The sequence below is a fragment of the Hypanus sabinus genome, chromosome 2 (genome assembly GCF_030144855.1).
Source record: "Hypanus sabinus isolate sHypSab1 chromosome 2, sHypSab1.hap1, whole genome shotgun sequence".
Classification (NCBI taxonomy): Eukaryota; Metazoa; Chordata; class Chondrichthyes; order Myliobatiformes; family Dasyatidae; genus Hypanus; species Hypanus sabinus.
Window position 1 is genome coordinate 74,359,821 of NC_082707.1, and position 16,454 is coordinate 74,376,274.

Consider the following 16,454-nt stretch of genomic DNA (forward strand, 5'->3'; position numbering starts at 1 on the left):
GATAGCGTCAGAATTAGAATTGCTGACGCTACACCGAGAAGCAGAAGCTGCCAGGGTGGAAGCAGAGTTCATAGAAGATGCTGAAGAAATGCATGATCTGGTTGACGTAAAATCTACTTCAGAAAAGATCAGATTGGAACGCACAAGCGACAATGTCCGATCTCAAATAGACTGGAAGATTCGTTCTTCCTCTCCATACTTATTTGATAATGTCCCATTTCATGAGGAGTCTCAGAGAGGCCCGATTGAATCACATCCAACCGAGGAAGACAATTTACCCTTGCAACTCTGTGATGAATTCAAGAACAAGAGGGCTGATGACAAATACTTCTCAACACCAAATTTACCAGATTTGGCGAGAAGAGAGGCAAAGGCCGAATTCAGAACAGCAAATTCCATAACAGATGTACGCCCTCAGTCATATACCCACCAACATATTCCCACAGCCCGCATGACACTTGCAGTTGAGCCCATGGCACAGTATTTATCACAACAAGATCTTGTCACTTCAGGACTGTATCAGTTTGACGATAAGCCTGAAAATTACCGTGCATGGTATTCCACGTTCACCAACGTTATCGACGGAGTCCAGCTCAGAGCAACCCAAGAGTTGGATCTTATGGCGAAATGGCTGGGAAAAGAATCATGTGAACAGGTGAGACACATACGCTCAGTGTACATCAACAACCCCAAGCTAGCCTTAAGCAAAGCATAGGAGAGACTTCGGGAGGACTATGCGGCCCCCGAAATTATTGAAGTGGCACAATACTGACATCTGGAAAATTTTTCTAAGGTGTCAGCCAAGGACCACACTAAGTTAAGAGAGCTCGGAGATTTATTCATGGAGATTCAAGGCGCCAAAGAAGATGGCTACTCAACTGGTCTAGTATACCTAGATACTTCATACGGGATTCGACAAATTGCGGACAAACTTCCATTTGGGCTGCAGGAAAGGTGGGTGTTTGTTGCCTCAGAGTACAAGGAAGAGAACAATGGCCGATTTCTTCCCTTCGAGTATTTCACTAGGTTTGTGTGCAAGGAGGTGAAGAAGCGAAATGACCCTAGCATCATGGGTCCAGGAAGCAGTACAATTTACACCAAGCCAGATAAATCCTCTTCGAATAATTTCAACATTAATAAACCTGTCTCAGTGCTTAAGACTGAAGCCTCTACAACTAACAACGACCGTAGCAAGAATTGTCCATTGCATAACAAACCCCACCCCCTCAAAAAATGCAGAACATTTAGGGAAAAAACCCTTGAAGAGAGGTTGGCCCTTCTCAAGGAGAAAAGAATATGTTTTAAATGCTGTTCCTCTACCTCTCACCTTGCTAGAGAGTGTACGATCACCGTGAAGTGCCCGGAATGTAATAGCACTAATAACGATGGGGCCATGCATCCCGGCCCGTTACCGCAAACTGACAAATCTCCTTTACCCCCACAACAGGATGGCGGGGAGGGAGAGGCTCACTCCAGGACAATTGTTGTCATCTCGAGCTGCACAGAAGTTTGTGGTCAAGCTCAGTCAAGCTGTTCTTGTTCAAAGATCTGCCTCACTAAGGTGTACCCTAAGGGAGCCAAAGACAAGGCCATCAAAGCCTATGTAATTCTGAGCAATCGCTCACTAGTCAGTCCAGAGTTCTTTGACTTGTTCAACATTGAGAGTAATCAGTTCCCATACTACCTTAGAACTTGCTCAGGCAACGTGGAAACTTATGGAAGGAAGGCAGAAGGCTTCCAGCTTGAGTCCCTGGATGGTAAAGTCGTCATCTGTCTCCCTCCACTCTTAGAGTGCAATGAAATTTTGAATAACCGCACTGAGATCTCGACGCCAAGTGCGGTGCTACACCAGCCACATCTCCACCACATCGCCAAGCACATCCCAGAACTGGATCCAAAAGCAGAAATACTCTTGCTATTAGGAAGAGACGATCTCCGGGTGCACAAGGTTAGGCAGCAGGTCAATGGACCATACGACGCCCCCTTTGCGCGACGCCTGGATCTGGGCTGGGTGGTGATAGGAGAGGTGTGCCTTGGCAATGTATACAAACCAACAGTTAACACACTCAAGACCAATGTGCTAGAGAGAGGCCGCTATTCAATTTTTCAACCCTGCACAAGTTTCATGTGTTTCAAGGAAGCACGGCAAGGTTTTAACAAATGTAAAGTAACCGACAAGACCCTGGGTCAGTCAGTCTTTGCTCAAACTGAGCATGATAATAAACTTGCTCCATCAGCTCAAGACGTCATTTTCTTAAAAATAATGGACACCAAGGTCTTCAGAGATGAAGCAAATAATGGGGTCGCCCCACTGCCTTTCAGAGAACCACGCCAGTGCTTGCCAAACAACAAAGTGCAGGCAGTCAAGCGGTTCACGTCCTTGCAAAAAACCCTGAAAAGGAAACCCGAGATGCAGCAACAATACGTAGCATTTATGGAGAAGATCTTCGCTAATGGACATGCTGAAGTAGCGCCGCCACTGAGGGAAGGCGGGCAGTGCTGGTACCTCCCAGTGTTTGGGGTTTACCACCCACAAAAGCCCAATCAGATCAGGGTGGTCTTTGACTTCAGTGCTCAGTGCACTGGTGTCTCCCTTAATGACGTGCTCCTTACAGGCCCCAACCTTAACAATATCCTCCTCGGGGTCCTGCTGCACTTCCAGAAGGAGAAGGTCGCAATCTTAGCGGACATCCAGCAGATGTTCCATTGCTTCTTAGTACAGGAGGACTATCGCGATTTCCTCCGTTTCTTATGGTACAAGTCAATGACATTAGCAAGGAAGTCATTGAGTCATTGATGAAAGTCCACGTTTTCGGCAATAGTCCATCACCTACCATGGCCATCTATGGGCTGCGAAGAGCCATCAGAGAGGGCACACAGGAGAACAGCGACGACACCGTTAAGTTTGTAGAAAGGCACTTCTATGTCAATGACGGCTTGATATCACTACAGAAAGAAGACGAAGCAATCGATCTGCTCCGACGTACACAAGCCTCACTCGCAGAGTCAAACCTCCGCTTGCATAAGTTCACATCAAACTATCAGGCAGTAATGGAGGCCTTTCCACATGATGACAGTGCTCTGCCAATCAAAGACCTAGATCTAGATGGAGAAACCATACCCACACAAGGGAGCTTGGGTCTCCTTTGGGAGATTACGACTGACACATTCACATTCTCCGTGCCGACTGTGATCAAGCCATTTACCCGGCGCGGAGTTCTCTCCACTGTCAACAGTGTTTTCGATCCCTTGGGTCTACTGGCACCAGTTACGATCCAAGGAAGAGCCCTTCTCAGAGAACTTACCTCTGAGCTCTCTGACTGGGATACTCCCCTACCAGAGGACAAGCTAGGCAAGTGGGAGGCTTGGAGAGATTCACTTCAAAATCTAAAACAGCTTCATATCCAATGTAGGTACACTGCAACCTCACCCACCGAGGCAGCGCACACAGAATTGTGCATTTTTTCGGACGCGTCTACCAAGGCCATTGGTGCTGTGGCTTACTTGAAAGTAGTCGGGAGGATGGTTGAGTTGAAGTAGGATTTGTAACTGGTAAGGCAAAGCTCACTCCTCAGTCCGAGCTGACAATTCCAAGGCTTGAACTGTGCGCAGCTGCCCTGGCGGATCTTATCCAGGACGAGCTAGACCAGGGGTCGGCAACGTTTACCACTGAAAGAGCCAATATGGACCCATTTCCCACAGAAAAGAAAACACTGGGAGCCACAAAACCCGTTTGACATTTAAAATGAAATAACACTGCATACAACGGTTTTTTTTGCCTTTATGCTATGTATAAACAATCTATAATGTGTTGCATTTATGAAATTGATGAACTCCTGCAGAGAAAACGAAATTACATTTCTGCATGCAACAAAAACATTTTGAACTCCGAAAAAAAAGACGTTGGGTTGAAGGTTACTCCATAGGTAGCCTACCGTGGATCGAAGAATTAAAAGAAAGCGCACACTGGCGGGTGTCAGGCATTGGCAGTGGTGATGTCTATTAATAGCGATAAAAAAACACGTTGTAGCGGTGTGCTACATGCAGCGCTAAAATAATGACACTGCACTCAAAGATAACTTTATTCGAACTAAACAGCCTTGCTTTAAAGCCTCCCTCAACCTGTCCCCGTGGGCACGGATGCTCCAAAAGACACGTACTCACAAACCCCCATAGGTTATCTCCCTTAGCTGGAACGGTGGCTAATTGTGAGCCGGTTCGGATGTGCCAGGAAATGGGGTCTCCACAACATTTTATTTAGATTGTACAAGATCACCATGATCTTCAAATTTCAAATTACATTTCAAAAACTAACAAACCACGGGGAGCCGCAGCACAGAGATGAAAGAGACGCATGCGGCTCCGGAGCCGCGGGTTGCCAACCCCTGAGCTGGACCTAGAGTTGGACGACATCAAGTTCTACACGGAAAGCAAAGTAGTGCTTGGTTATATTTATAATGAATCAAAATGCTTCTACGTGTACGTTCATAATAGAGTTCAATGTATCCGCCTGTCATCAAAGCCCGAACAATGGCGTTATGTACGTACCGAGGATAACCCTGCAGACCACGCATCGAGATCCTTACCCGCATCCCACGTGGCTCAGACATCCTGGTTCACCGGACCCCCCTTTCTGTATCAGCCACCAATGGCAAAAACTCAAATGAGCGAGACATTTGAGCTGATCGAACCCGAAAGAGACTCAGAAATTCGGCCGCAAATACAAACAGGAGTCACCTACCTCGAAGAATCAATACATACTAACGAACGCTTTCAGCGGTTCTCCACTTTGCATTCTTTAGTGAAAGGACTTGCGTTCCTCATTCACATGGCCAGATCATTCATCCCGAGACAGTAAATGTAGGGGACGGCACAGATGTAACTTACCTCGCACTGCGGACGAATTGGCCCAGGCAAAGGATGTCATCTTTAAAGCAACTCGAAGAGGAGCTTTTGCAGGGGAGTTTTCGGTCCTCCAAGCTAATAAACCAATACCAAAGGACAGCCCTTTGAGGAAACTCAGCCCAATCCTGAAGAACAATATTATCTGCATTAGAGGCCAATTAATACACTCTCACCTTCCAGCTGCAGAAAAGAGCCCAATAATCCTGCCCAGAGACAGCCATGTGTCCTTACTGCTCACTCGCCATCACCATGAACAGGTAACGTATCAGGGCCATCACCTGACAGAGAGAGCGATCAGGGCAGCGGGACTGTGGATATTGGGAGGTAAAACACTGATCAATTCGGTACTTCACAAATGTGTAACCTGCAGGAAACTGCGAGGCAAGTTGGAAGCTCAACCTATGGCGGACCTCCCACCAGAACGCCTCGAAGCCTGCCCTCCTTTTACATATGTGGGGCTCGACGTATTAGGTCCCTGGACTATCACTACGAGACGCACCAGAGGAGGACAAGCAGAGAGCAAGCGGTGGGCCATCATATTTAGCTGCATGAGTTCAAGAGCGGTACACATTGAGGTCATCGAATCTTTGGATACATCCAGCTGCATTACGCTCTCAGGCGCTTCTTTGTGCTAAGAGGCCCTGCAAAATAGTTAAGGTCTGATTGCAGCATGAACTTTGTTGGAGCGTCCAAGGAGCTGGGGATGGACAAAACGGTGCTAAGGTACCTCAGTCAGCAGGGATGCAACCGGGAGTTCAACACACCACACGCCTCTCACATGGGAGGCACATGGGAGCAGATGATTGGTATCGCCAGAAGAATTCTTGATTCAATGTTTCTGCAGCAACGCACCCGATTGAACCGTGAGGTACTGTGCACACTAATGGCAGAGGTCACAACCATTATAAATGCATGACTACTCCTACCTGTCTTCTGACCCGGAAAACCCCTTCATACTCTCGCCATCAATGTTCCTTACGCAGAAGGCAGGAGCTCCCCCTCCACCAGGGGACTTCTCTGATAAGGATTTGTACACAAAGCAATGGAGACAGGTCCAGGCTCTGGCAAATCGGTTCTGGTCTCGTTGGAGACAGGAATATCTACCTTTGTTGCAATACAGACAAGAGTGGACAGAACCCTGCAGGAATCTTCAAGTTGGAGATTTAGTCCTGCTCAGGGACAAGCAAATCATCCGCAACAGCTGGCCAATGACCAGAATCACTGCCACATTCCCTAGTAGGGATGGACATGTCAGGAAGGTTGAGTTGAAAACTACCGACCAAGGTGATGTGAAAATTTACCAAAGGCCAGTTACAGAAGACATTCTACTTCTACCTAAGGACTGATTTAGACACAGAAGTTTTGTATTAGGTTCATTGTGACCTTACGAAGGTCAAGCGGGGAGTGTGTTGCCTTTATGGCATTTGTTTAGTTTATAATATTTTTGCTTTAGTAATTTGTTTGTTAGCATTTTTCTAGTTAAAGTTAGGATTGTTTAAAGTAAATTTGTTGTCTGTGATATATCGCGGCATGTGATGACGTCACATCCAGTTTCTCTGTGTCTTGTGGGAAAATACCAGTTTGGAGAAACGGGAAGGAGGGGGCTCACATGTGCGAGATCAGTGCAAGAAAAGTTGTCTTTCTACGCACTAGAAACATAGTGAAGCAACGCCGTAAGTTCATGAGATAATCGATATGTTGAATTAAAATGTTAACGCTAATTCTGTTAAAAGTAATGACGGTTGATAAAGTTTATGTTTGTGTTAGTTAAAGAGTTGCGGATAGTTTGTGTTGAAGTGTATTTAAAGCAGTCAATGGTGTAGCTAGATTCTGACTGTATGCTGCACTTTAATGTAATGTAGTTGTAGTTTTACCTTTGCAAGTATTTACGATGTAAATGTGATATCAAGAAGGAAACAAATACTGTACAAATCTTATATTGTTTTATCAACAGTCTTCACCATACATTAATGTAGAAGAGTGAACAGTAAATGGTTAATCTTACTGCGATCCTGTTTTCATTGACTACGGTTTACCTCGGTGTTTAGTTCAGTGTTCTCTTACACCTGAGCGAGAACACTACGGTTATAATTATTTCTAATTTGTAAGTGTTTTATTTTTGTTACTTGTGGTTCTCTGGATTAGCAAATCAAACATTGTTGATGTACGTTGAGTTACTCTTCCCTCTTGTGTCTGTGGTATCCTGATGTGCTACATCTCGTGTTCTTTGTTTCTGATTGTAAATTGGAAAGCCTGTTAGGTTTGAGCTGTCAGTTATGGTTTGCAACAAAGTTCAAAAGTCTGTCCATTTTGGGTGGGTGTGGCTTCCCTTCCCTTTTCCTCAGCCCAGGAAAGGGCCAGTCCCCTATCCTGCATCTCGGACCTATGACGCAGTATTTGCCAGAATGTCTGTCATATTTGATGGGAATTCAGCAATGTTGCCCCAAGATTTCAGTGTTCTACAATTAGGACTTTAATGTAGGGATGCAACATATATCAGCTTTGACATTTCAACCTCACATCCAACCATCAATCGGCAAAGACCTCTTCCAGTGATGCAGACTTGACCTGCAGGGCTTTGGCACACTGAATGACGAGAGGACACAAACCAAGTGGGACCCTGGAAGGAAAGAGGGTCCCTAGATTATTATCAGTAGATTTGAGTTTGGGTAAGGAGTGGGTTGTTGAGATCTTCTCAGCATATATAGAGAAATAGATAGTGTTTTCTTTGCCTAATTTTGGTAGAAGTAATTTGACATGCCAGTCACTAATAATAATTTGAACAGATTTTCAAATCATATTGACCTTAAACAAGTGATCTTGTTTCTAATGTTTTCACAAATATAAACACTAAATTTAAGGTGACACTATTACATTTTTATAGAGTCATTGTTTTTGTTTAAAACCCTTGGCTACATTAGGGAGAACACAGAAATTAGTAGATGTTTGGACCATGCTGCCATGGAGGTGGTAGAAACAGATATGCAACAGCATTTCAGAAGTATTTAAACAGACACATGAACTGAAAGAGTTTGGCAGAACGCAGACCCTATGCAAGCAGACGGGGTTAGTTTAACTTAGCTTCATGGTTGGTGTTGACATGATGTACCTATGGGCCTTTTTCTGTTATGTACTTTTCCATGTTCTATAACAGAAAACAACCCAGAGCTCCTTCAAATCACCCCAGGACACACTCCAGATAAAATGAAAATATCCATTGGAAAATGTGTTCCTTTCTTCACTCACATTTCTGGTAGTCTGTTTACCAATTAGATCAAATTTATTGAACCATTTTATTTTGTTTTATCTAAGCAAATACTTTTAATGAAAGCTCTGTTCAAGAATTTGTGGTTGGTGTATACTTAAATCCTCAAACAAATTCTGTAGCAATTCCAACAAAATGCTTTATTGCAGGAGATGATGACCCGAATGTTTACAGAGTGGAAGTGTCCTGTGGACATGCTGTGGATCCCATTTCACTCACGGAATGGTGTCGGATCCGTATAAGTGAGGTGGATATCACAAACAATCCTTTCTGTTATATCTCATGCTCACTCCACTTTTTAAATGGGAATGCTTTGCAATATTTTTCAATGTCTTCTCCAGGGTCATTTCAAATTCCACTGCCCTGCATTAACATATGACACAAATAGAACATGTGGAAAGGAATGGTCCTACGTGGAGGTGCGCAGAAATGCATTGCTCTCTGTTGAGGAATGGCAGTTTTTTGAAGAAAAGCTTGCCATTCTCTCCGCTTCAAGTTACTGTGAATACAAACAGGTAAAGTAGATCTGGATTTCTCTCTCCCTCCCCCCACCTTACAAATCTGCTTCTCAACCTTAAATCTTTCTGCAAAAATGACCCAACCATTTCTTCTGCACCACCACCCTCCTCTGTCTGACAGAACCAGTCCTCCCCGTCAACAATTTCTCCTTTGGCTCCTCCTAATCTCTCGAAACTCAAGGGAATTGCATGGGTTACAGCTATGCCTGCCTTTTCATTGGCTCCATAAAATAGTCTGTATCAAAAGCTTTCCCTGGTAATGTTCCCCAATGTTCCCTGTGATACTCTGATCACTACTTTGGTGCTTCATCTAGCACCCACGATGAGGTCATCAATTTCATCCACTTTGCCTCCGACTTCCAACCTACATTTAAGTTTACTTGGTCCATTTATGACAGCTCTCTCCCTTTCTCGATCTCTCTTTCTCCATCCCTGGAGAGAAACTTTTGTAAACCTACCAATTCCAACAGCTATCTTGACTTCTCACCCCATCTCCTATAAAACTGTTATTCTGTTTTCTCAGTTCCTTCATTTCCACTGTATTCATCCCAGGATGAGGCTTTCCTTTCCAGGACATCAGAGATGTTCTCCTTCTTCAAAAAACTGGGTTTCCCTTCCTCCATCATTGATACTGCGCTCAGCCGCATCTCTTCCTTTTCCAGACAGCCACTTCATAACAGAGATAGAATTCCTCTTGCCCTCACCTATCACTCTCTGCAACTCAGAACCTTCAATACTACCATCATACCCACCTTTACCTCCAACCCCACTCTATGCTTTCTGTAGTGTTTGCTCCCTCTATGATTCCAGTGTCCATTCTAACCTCCCCTCTGATATCACTCCTGGCACATATCCTGGCACGTGACAAAAATGCGACGCATCCTCCATCTCATTCACTCCTCCATCTTATTCACTTACCTCCATTCAGGGCCCCAAGCAGTCCTACTAAGTGAGACAACACGTCACCTGTGAATCTGTTGGAGTCGTCTATTGTATTCAATGATCCTGATGTGGTTTTTTCTGCATTGGTGAGAACTGATGGAAATTGGGTTATGTACCTCTTTGTTATGTACCTCTTCTCCACTACCAAAAGCAGAATATCCCCATGGTCAAACACTTTAATTCCTATCCCCATTCCTGTTCTGACATGTTAGTCCCTGGCCTCTTCTTTTGTCATGATGAGGCTACTCAATATGGAGGAGCAACGTCTCATGTTCCATCTCGGTAGCCTCCAACTTGATTTCATGAACTTTGATTTCTCCTTCCAGTAATTTTTTCCCTCCCCCTTCTCTTTCCATTCCCCACTCCTACCCCTTACCTCTTCTCTTCACCTGCCTATCACTTCCTTCAGGTGCCCACTCCTACTTCCCTTTCTCCCATGATCCACTCTCCTCTCCCATCAGATTCCTTCTTCTCCAGCCCTTCACCTTTGCCATCCACCTGGCTTCACCTATCACCGTCTGGCTCATCCTCCTTCCCCTCTCCCAGCTTCTCATTCTGGCGACTTCCCCTTCATTTCCAGCCCCGAAGAAGAGTCTGAACTGGAAGCATTGACTGTTAATTCATTTCCTTTCTAAATCTTTTTATTAATATTAGTAATATGGACAGAATACAGATGATATATTGATAAAGAAATTACCAACATACACATTCCATTACATATGAAAAAAAACATACATAATAGTTACAATATAAATGAGTTTACCAAGACATAAGCCATAAGATATATGTATGGACATAGTAAATCTAAATATTTCATAATGTATAATATAAAAAAAACAGAAAAAAGAAAGAAAAAAAAACAAAAAAAAAATTTATATAATGCAGAACTAGCTAATCTAATCTAATAACTATAACTAATAAGTAATATAAAAGAAAAAAAAACAAAAAAGAAGGGAAAAAAAAAGCGGGCTGTTTATAATATCTCACAAAAATAAGTATTCATCAATGCCGTCACTTCCGGTCCTCTCAAAATACATAAGCTGAAAACTGGGAAATCAAATGAACTTGGCACAGGGTCATATTACATCATATGAAAATATTGAATAAATGGTCTCCATAACTTTTCAAATTTAATAGAAGTCTCAAAAGTACCACTTCTAATTTTTTCTAAATTTAAACATAACATAGTTTGAGAGAACCAATTAAATACAGTGGGAGGATCAATTTCTTTCCAATTCAACAATATAGATCTTCTAGCCATCAGAGTTAGAAATGCAATCATTCGACGGGCTGAAGAAGATAAATGCAGTGAATCTAACATTGGTAAACCAAAAATTGCGGTAATAGGATGAGGTTGTAAATCAATATTCAAAACCGCAGAAATAAAATCAAAAATATCTTTCCAATATTTCTCCAAAAATGAACACGACCAAAACATGTGAGTTAAAGACGCAATTTCAGAGTGACATCTATCACAAATAGGACTTATATGAGAGTAAAAATGAGCTAATTTATCCTTGGACATATGGGCCCTATGTACAACCTTAAATTGTATTAGTGAACGTTTGGCACATAACGATGATGTATTAACTAATTGAAGAATTCTATCCCAATTCTCACTAGAAATACTAAAACTAAGCTCTCTTTCCCAATCCTGTTTAGTCTTATAAAGAGGCTCTGAACGTATCTTCATAATTATATTATAAAGTTTTGAAATAAGCCCTTTTTGAAAAGGGTCTAATTCAAATAAACTCTCCAAAGTATCTGAAGGCACAAAATTTGGAAACGTAGAGAGTACAGAACTTAAAAAATGTCTAATCTGTAAATATCTAAAAAAATGAAATCTCGGCAAGTTATATTTGTTGGATAATTGTTCAAAAGACATGAAACAATTATCTAAAAATAAATCAGAAAATCTTAGTAATCCCTTAGTTTTCCAAGCTGAATAAGCTTGATCTATAATGGAAGGGTGAAAAAAACAATTGGATACAATAGGACTATTTAAAACGAATTGAGTCAACCCAAAAAATCTCCGAAATTGAAACCATATACGCAATGTATGTTTAACTATCGGGTTGTCAATTCGTTTCGGCAATTTAGAAAGAGCAAAAGGGAGAGAAGTCCCTAAAATAGAACCCAAAGCATAAGCTGATACCGATTTAGTTTCTAAACTCACCCAACAAGGGCCAAAAGATCCACCCCCATCTTTCAACCAACTTAACAAATATCTAATATTAACTGCCCAATAGTAAAATCTGAAATTAGGTAATGCTAACCCGCCTTCCTTTTTTGTCTTCTGTAAATATGTTTTACCTAACCTGGGATTTTTATACTGCCATATATATGAAGAAATTTTAGAGTCAACATTAGTAAAAAAAAGATTTCGGGATAAAAATTGGTATCGCTTGAAAAATATATAAAAACTTAGGTAAAATAACCATCTTAATAGCATTAATCCTACCTATTAGGGATAGAGACCACTTAGTAAACAAACCTTTAATCTGATCAATTAAGGGTAAAAAATTAAATCTAAACAAATCTTTATGGTTTTTTGTGATTTTGATCCCTAAATAAGTAAAAGAGTCATTAACTAATTTAAAGGGTAAATTTCCATAAATTGGGACCCGTTAATTCATTTCCATAGATGCTGCTTGAGCTGCTGAGTTTCTCCAGCATTTTGCATGTGTTGCTTGGAATTCCTACGTCTGTAGACAGAACTGGCCTTGCTTGGGTTCTCCAGCGCTACGTTGGGGAACTGACACTCAGATCCAAAACAAGATGAAAGCTGGAGTAGAATCTGGTACTTCAATCATTTCAGTCCAGGATGTCAAGATTAGGTCCAAATTAATCCTATTGGCCCAGTCTTGTCAAATCGCCAGTTGCTGGACACATTGGAACACTGTACTCACTGCTATTGAAGGAAAGGGAAGATTTTGCACAAAAAAAATTGATGTCATAAAATTGAATAGGAGCATGGTTCAATGGTTCCATTTAATATCAAAGAATATATATTGTATACTATCTGAAATTCTTGCTCTTCAGAGAAATCCACAAAAACAGAAACTTTTTATGTGGAGCATAAACACCCAGGATTGGCTCCCTTCTACACTATTAATTCTGTAGCATGATTATCACCAATTGTTCTGCACAGATTTGTCAGTTTTTTTTTATTGGTGCTCGTGAATGTGAAAGTCCCAGACTTACTGATTGTCAATCCCTCAGTCATGTTCTAACAATGGATTCTGCATGAATTCTTTCATGCTTGTGGAATTCACAGTATGTGGATTAGAAAAATATTTCTCTGACCTTACATCAGGTTAGACAAGATACAGGATCCATGATCTTTTCTGTGGAAATTGTTGGTAAGAAAGATGCCATTACGTAACTTCAATTATTTGCGATTTTCCCTCACTGGCCATGGCACAGACAGCAATCCACAGATTACTACCCAGGAGGTCCTGCTTTTCAGTTTTCTACCTCGCTCCCTAAATTCTCTCATCCGGAATTCCTCCCTTTTCCTATCAATATTATTAGTGCCAATATGTATCAACACTGCTTACACTCCCCAATCTGAAATGGCCCTGACCCTGGCACCCAGGATGCAATACATTATCTAGTTGTCTCTATGGTGTCCATGGGATCTCGTGTCTAAAGCTCTAACTATGGAATCCTCCATCAATACTGCATTCCTGTTCTCCATTCTCTTCTGAGACACAGCACCAGACTCTCGTTTCCTAGGTTGTTGGAAATAAGGTACATACCATTCCTTACTTTATATTGTGGAGATCAGCATACATGATGAACCAAGATCAGGAAGGATTTAGAGACATATGGATCAAACACAAGCAAATGAGCTTCTCTGTCCGGTATGGTTGAGTGCTACTGCACAGGATCAAAAGAAACTGCAGGAAGTTGTGAACTTAGTCAGCTCCATTATGAGCACTAGACTCTGTAGCATCCAGGACATCTTAATGGAGTGATGCCTCAAAAAGGTGGCATCAATCATTAAGGACTTCCATCACCCAGAACATGCCCCCATCTCATTGCTACCATCATGAGCCTGAAGGCACTCACTCAATGGCTCAGGAACAACTTCTTCCCCTCCGACATCCAATTTCTGAATGAACATTGAACCCATGATCTCTACCTCACTACTTTTTTATTTTTATTTTTTCCCTACCTATTTAAATTAACTATTTAATATCTATATATTTACTGTAACTCATGGTTTTCTCTGTTATTATTTATTGCATTTACTGCTGCTGCGAGGACTACAAATTTCACGACACATGCCAGTGATATTAAACCTGATTCTGATTCTGAAATGAGATCAGTTTAGATGGACGGCTCGGTTTGCACGGAGCAGTTGAACCAAAGGGCCAGCTCACATGCTGAATGAACCTATGACTCTATGTCTCAAAGATGTAATTCCACTGTAAATCGATGCAAGGGGGAACACAGTCTCACTTAGTGATTGTGGTATAAACCCATATGACCAAGGAATTAATCATCAGATGAATATCACTCCAGAAATCTCTCAATGTATTTAGCGCTTAGCCAACTGCTTAGGTATAAAATTTCTGGGGGGGGAGGGGCAGGGATCTAGATATTGTTACTGTGATAATGATTTCATGTCGAAATTATAGCAAAGTTTTAATTTGTGTGGAACTTCAAAAATTATCAATACAGGAGATGCAATGACATTAATTTTGAAGAAACATATTTAAAAGCTAGGATTACATTATTATATACAGTGTATTCTCAGAAGTGTATGTCCTTAATTATTAATTTTATCATCTGTCTTTGTTTAGTGTCCTAGGTGTGGGAGTTATGTGGAACGGAAAGATGAGACGAACATATCAGTGATTTGTTTAATCTGCATGGCCAACGATGGAATCCCTTTTAAATTTTGCTGGCAATGTATGAAGGAGTGGAAAGGCCCAGGTCCATGCTCTGATAAATGTGACAATGAAGGATGTATTAATATCCAGCTGGAAATCTTGAAGAATTGTGACACAAAAACTTTACCTTACAGCAATATTCGAAATTGTCCAAAAGTCCGTGCTTGTCCCACTTGTGGTTTGCTTATAGAACATCAAGATAAGTGCAAATATCTCATGTGCATCAGATGCCATGTGGAATTTTGCTTTGCCTGCCTTAACACAAAGGCAATTTGCAGTGAATCATCTGAGTATTCTCGTTATTGTGCTATACCTGTAGCCACAAGGCAAACAAGTATTCCAGTGTGGAATTGTACTGAAAATTAGACCTCCAATCCCACTTCCAATTCTTATTCATTTGGCAGTCCAAGTCCCACTCCAAATCTCACTCTATATTCTAAATCCTGTTCAAAATCCCATTCAAAATTCTGTTCAGAATCCAACTGTAATTTCTTCTTTCAATTTGAATAGCCATCCCAAGGACAAAAGCTGTATAATTCTGTGACTAAACAATCCAGATCAGAGATTGCTGAAGGTAGAAAAAATGCAGAACAGTCAGTTAAACGTTGTTAGAGCGTATTATGTAATTTGCTTGACCCTTTGATTTCTTGTGACGGATTGTTTCATTCATTGTTGTGATCTGAGAATCCATAAGTAGAATAAATAATTGTCATTTCATCTTCCCTAAAACATCCAGCCCTGGCTTAAAGTGGATTAATGCATTATGTTTATAAACAGTTTAAATTCACAGTGATCATGTCTCCTCATTTTTCTGCAACATCCTGTGTATAATGTGAAGAAAGCATAATTGATTACCTTTGTATTTACTGTGTTCTTCTGCAAGTACTTCCTAGACATAGAATTAGTTGACTTTCTTGTTTTATTGTTTAAATGTATTAACATGTGAATTGCATCAATATACAAATTTCCAGAAATAGGCTGCTGCATTCAGTAGTATTTCATCTTGAGTTGTAATTTTTTTTAAAAACATTCAACTATTTTGTAATCTTTTATAAAATAAAATTAATGTGCAAAAAGGAATTTGGCATGAGTATATTTATTTTTTGTAATATTTTTATTGAAGTTCATCATCAAACATTTCCATAAGATGTATTTCAGACATTGTACATACATATCATATAATCACATATATCACAAATCTCCATAAAGTATTTATCTGAGGTATACACTTATAGAAAATAGCAGAGAGAAAAAACGAGCAAAAGGAAAAAACTATGTACAAGTACGGAGTGATCTTTTTTTTACAACATATTCATTGATTTGTGAGACTAAAATCAGGCCTATGAGGCATTATGTAGTTAAACTATTTTCCCAGTATGAATCAAATTGTTCCAGCTTATGATTAACAAATGCTGTTATCTGCTCCATTTTGTAAATGTCCATTGTAATTTCCATCCATGCATTTAAAGTTGGGCTCTCCTGTGATCACCATTTTCTAGTAAGAGTCTTTTTACCAGCCACCAACAGTATATTCATTAAATATTTATCTCTTTTCAACCATTCTTGAGGTATATATCCAAAACACATTCGACTTCATACATTAAAACAAAATGGGAGAAGGAAGGAGGGATAATTATATCTGAGGAAGAAAGGACAATAAAATGGAGGTATTAACAGAAGTGTAGATATTCTATTAGACCCTCTCAGAAATCCCATTATGATAGTAACCTCCCTGTTTGCTGGAGAAATTGTGGAAATCAAAATGCAAATCATTATATTTTTTGTGTCTTCCCTGTTATCAAAAACTATTGGAGGGGGATACACAATGCCCTACAAGACATCTTTAAATGTGCAATACCCTGAGAGAGTAAGGCATGAGTATATTTAAATGAAAAAAATGGAAACAGAAACAAAAATAAATTG

At 40.8% G+C, this 16,454-nt stretch overlaps 1 protein-coding gene across 1 annotated transcript; it reads left to right on the top strand.

The window, feature by feature from the left end:
- Positions 1 to 3,051: 3,051 nt before the first annotated feature.
- LOC132403629 (uncharacterized protein DDB_G0292642-like) lies at positions 3,052 to 14,897 on the top strand. Its single transcript, XM_059987107.1, has 4 exons — positions 3,052 to 3,352; positions 8,218 to 8,417; positions 8,512 to 8,685; positions 14,442 to 14,897. Exons 1-4 carry the CDS (start codon positions 3,052 to 3,054, stop codon positions 14,895 to 14,897), a joined length of 1,131 nt encoding a protein of 376 aa, XP_059843090.1.
- Positions 14,898 to 16,454: the final 1,557 nt, after the last annotated feature.